The sequence below is a fragment of the Dendroctonus ponderosae genome, unplaced genomic scaffold (genome assembly GCF_020466585.1).
Source record: "Dendroctonus ponderosae isolate FM_Combo_2020 unplaced genomic scaffold, Dpon_F_20191213v2 Dpon_F_20191213_9, whole genome shotgun sequence".
Lineage (NCBI taxonomy): Eukaryota > Metazoa > Arthropoda > Insecta > Coleoptera > Curculionidae > Dendroctonus > Dendroctonus ponderosae.
The window spans coordinates 5,736,309-5,737,841 of record NW_026019116.1 but is presented as its reverse complement, the minus strand read 5'-3'; the positions used below and the strand labels follow the sequence as shown (position 1 = coordinate 5,737,841).

Sequence of the window (1,533 nt, the reverse complement as noted above, 5' to 3'; positions counted from 1 at the left end):
ATTTTTGAGGCGAAATACCCAAAAAGAAGTTTGCAAAAAACCAAGGCAAACGCCTGCAATTGTACGATTACTCACAGTTTGCTTGGGAAGGTGGTCGTCCGGCCCGCCATCCACGTTCAGTTTCTTCTGCTCGGCGATCTTCTGGATGGCCAGGAAGCGGTTTTTCCGCATCTGTATCCGTTTCGCCATGTAGCCGACGGTGGCGTATTCTGGAAGAAGAAGGGTTCCGGAAAATGCTCCTGGCAATCGGGGGACCTACCTAGAAGACTGGCGAAGACCATGACGAAACATGTGCCCAGATAGACGTCAATCGATTTGACGTAGGAGATCTTGGGCAAGGCGGCATTCGTAGACGACATCAGTGTGGTCATGGTCAAGACAGTGGTGACGCCCAGCGCCACTCTGGCAGGCGTGGCATTGCGGTTCAGCCAGAAACTCACCCAGGAAATGATGACGATCAGTCCAGAGGGGATGTAGATCTGGATCAGGTAGTAACCCATGGAGCGCACGAACTGGATCTCGCAGGCCAAACGCGAGTAGTTTCCTGTGGGAACGACAATATAAGATGTGCCAAACCCCGCAAAGAGGCCGCTTTGTGGCAGCGCAAGAGTCACCAGGCCCCAAATCGGGCACAGGGGATGTACCTGTGGTGAGGGAGATCTCCATGGCTCTTTGCCGATGTCCGAGAACCTTGAATTGGGGCAACGAGACCTCGTTCGATACGCCGACCGAGTTGGGACCTTCGTTCCACTTATACCGGATGTCTCGCATGGTGTAACCGACTGCAATCACAAGCCACACAGGTGCCAAAAGTGGTGCCACATTTACTACGTATACTCAAGCGCACCTGTATGGCCCTTTTGACTCTTACCCGAGCGACAAGTGGAAGGAAACCTTTGGGGAGTTTTTTGGAACAAGTCTCGATAAGGAAATCAGTCCTGATAAAGCGGCTGAGAATTTGCCCAGATGTTTGAGAACCACGTGTCTTTCACGCATTTGCATATTTTCATCTGTTTCTAGGACACCGTGTATAATTTTAACTTATCTTTAGTAGGAATGCGGGGTGTTTCAAACCAGGCAAGCGCTTTTGCGTAAATGTGGTGGGCAATGTTGAGCTCTCATTGTCCTACCAGGATATTTTCAACACAATGGATTTTTTTTAAATTGAATTTTGGGCGACTGATTACTGGGAATTTTCGGGGTTTCTGCTCAAAGCACCTTCTATAGGGCGTGCGAAATTCAACTTGTTGCCTGATGTGGATTGGAAGTTACGAATTTTTAAAAGTTAGTCCTGCGAACTGGTTCATTTTTGGTGATTTATTAACCAGGTGGCCAAAAATCAGGATCGTCTGGCATTTCGGCAAGATTTTCAGGGTTTTGTGCATCCTTTGTCTTCTACTGGGTGTGTGAGTTGCAAGTATCTGCCTTATGTGGATTGGAAGTTACGAATTTTTAAAAGAGGGTGTGCAGTTCTGTGAACTGGTTCATTTTTAGTGCATTATTGACCAGGTGGCCAAAAATCAGGATCGTCTG

General features: G+C 48.1%; 1 protein-coding gene across 1 annotated transcript in view; it reads right to left on the bottom strand.

The window, feature by feature from the left end:
• The window catches only part of LOC109542303 (gamma-aminobutyric acid receptor subunit beta), a gene marked incomplete in the record, with an annotated part of 19,295 nt that overhangs the window by 5,236 nt on the left and 12,526 nt on the right, over positions 1 to 1,533 (bottom strand). Inside the window, 3 exon segments of the mRNA XM_048669736.1 lie at positions 76 to 209; positions 260 to 544; positions 645 to 782. Coding sequence (XP_048525693.1) covers positions 76 to 209; positions 260 to 544; positions 645 to 782 — 557 coding nt within the window.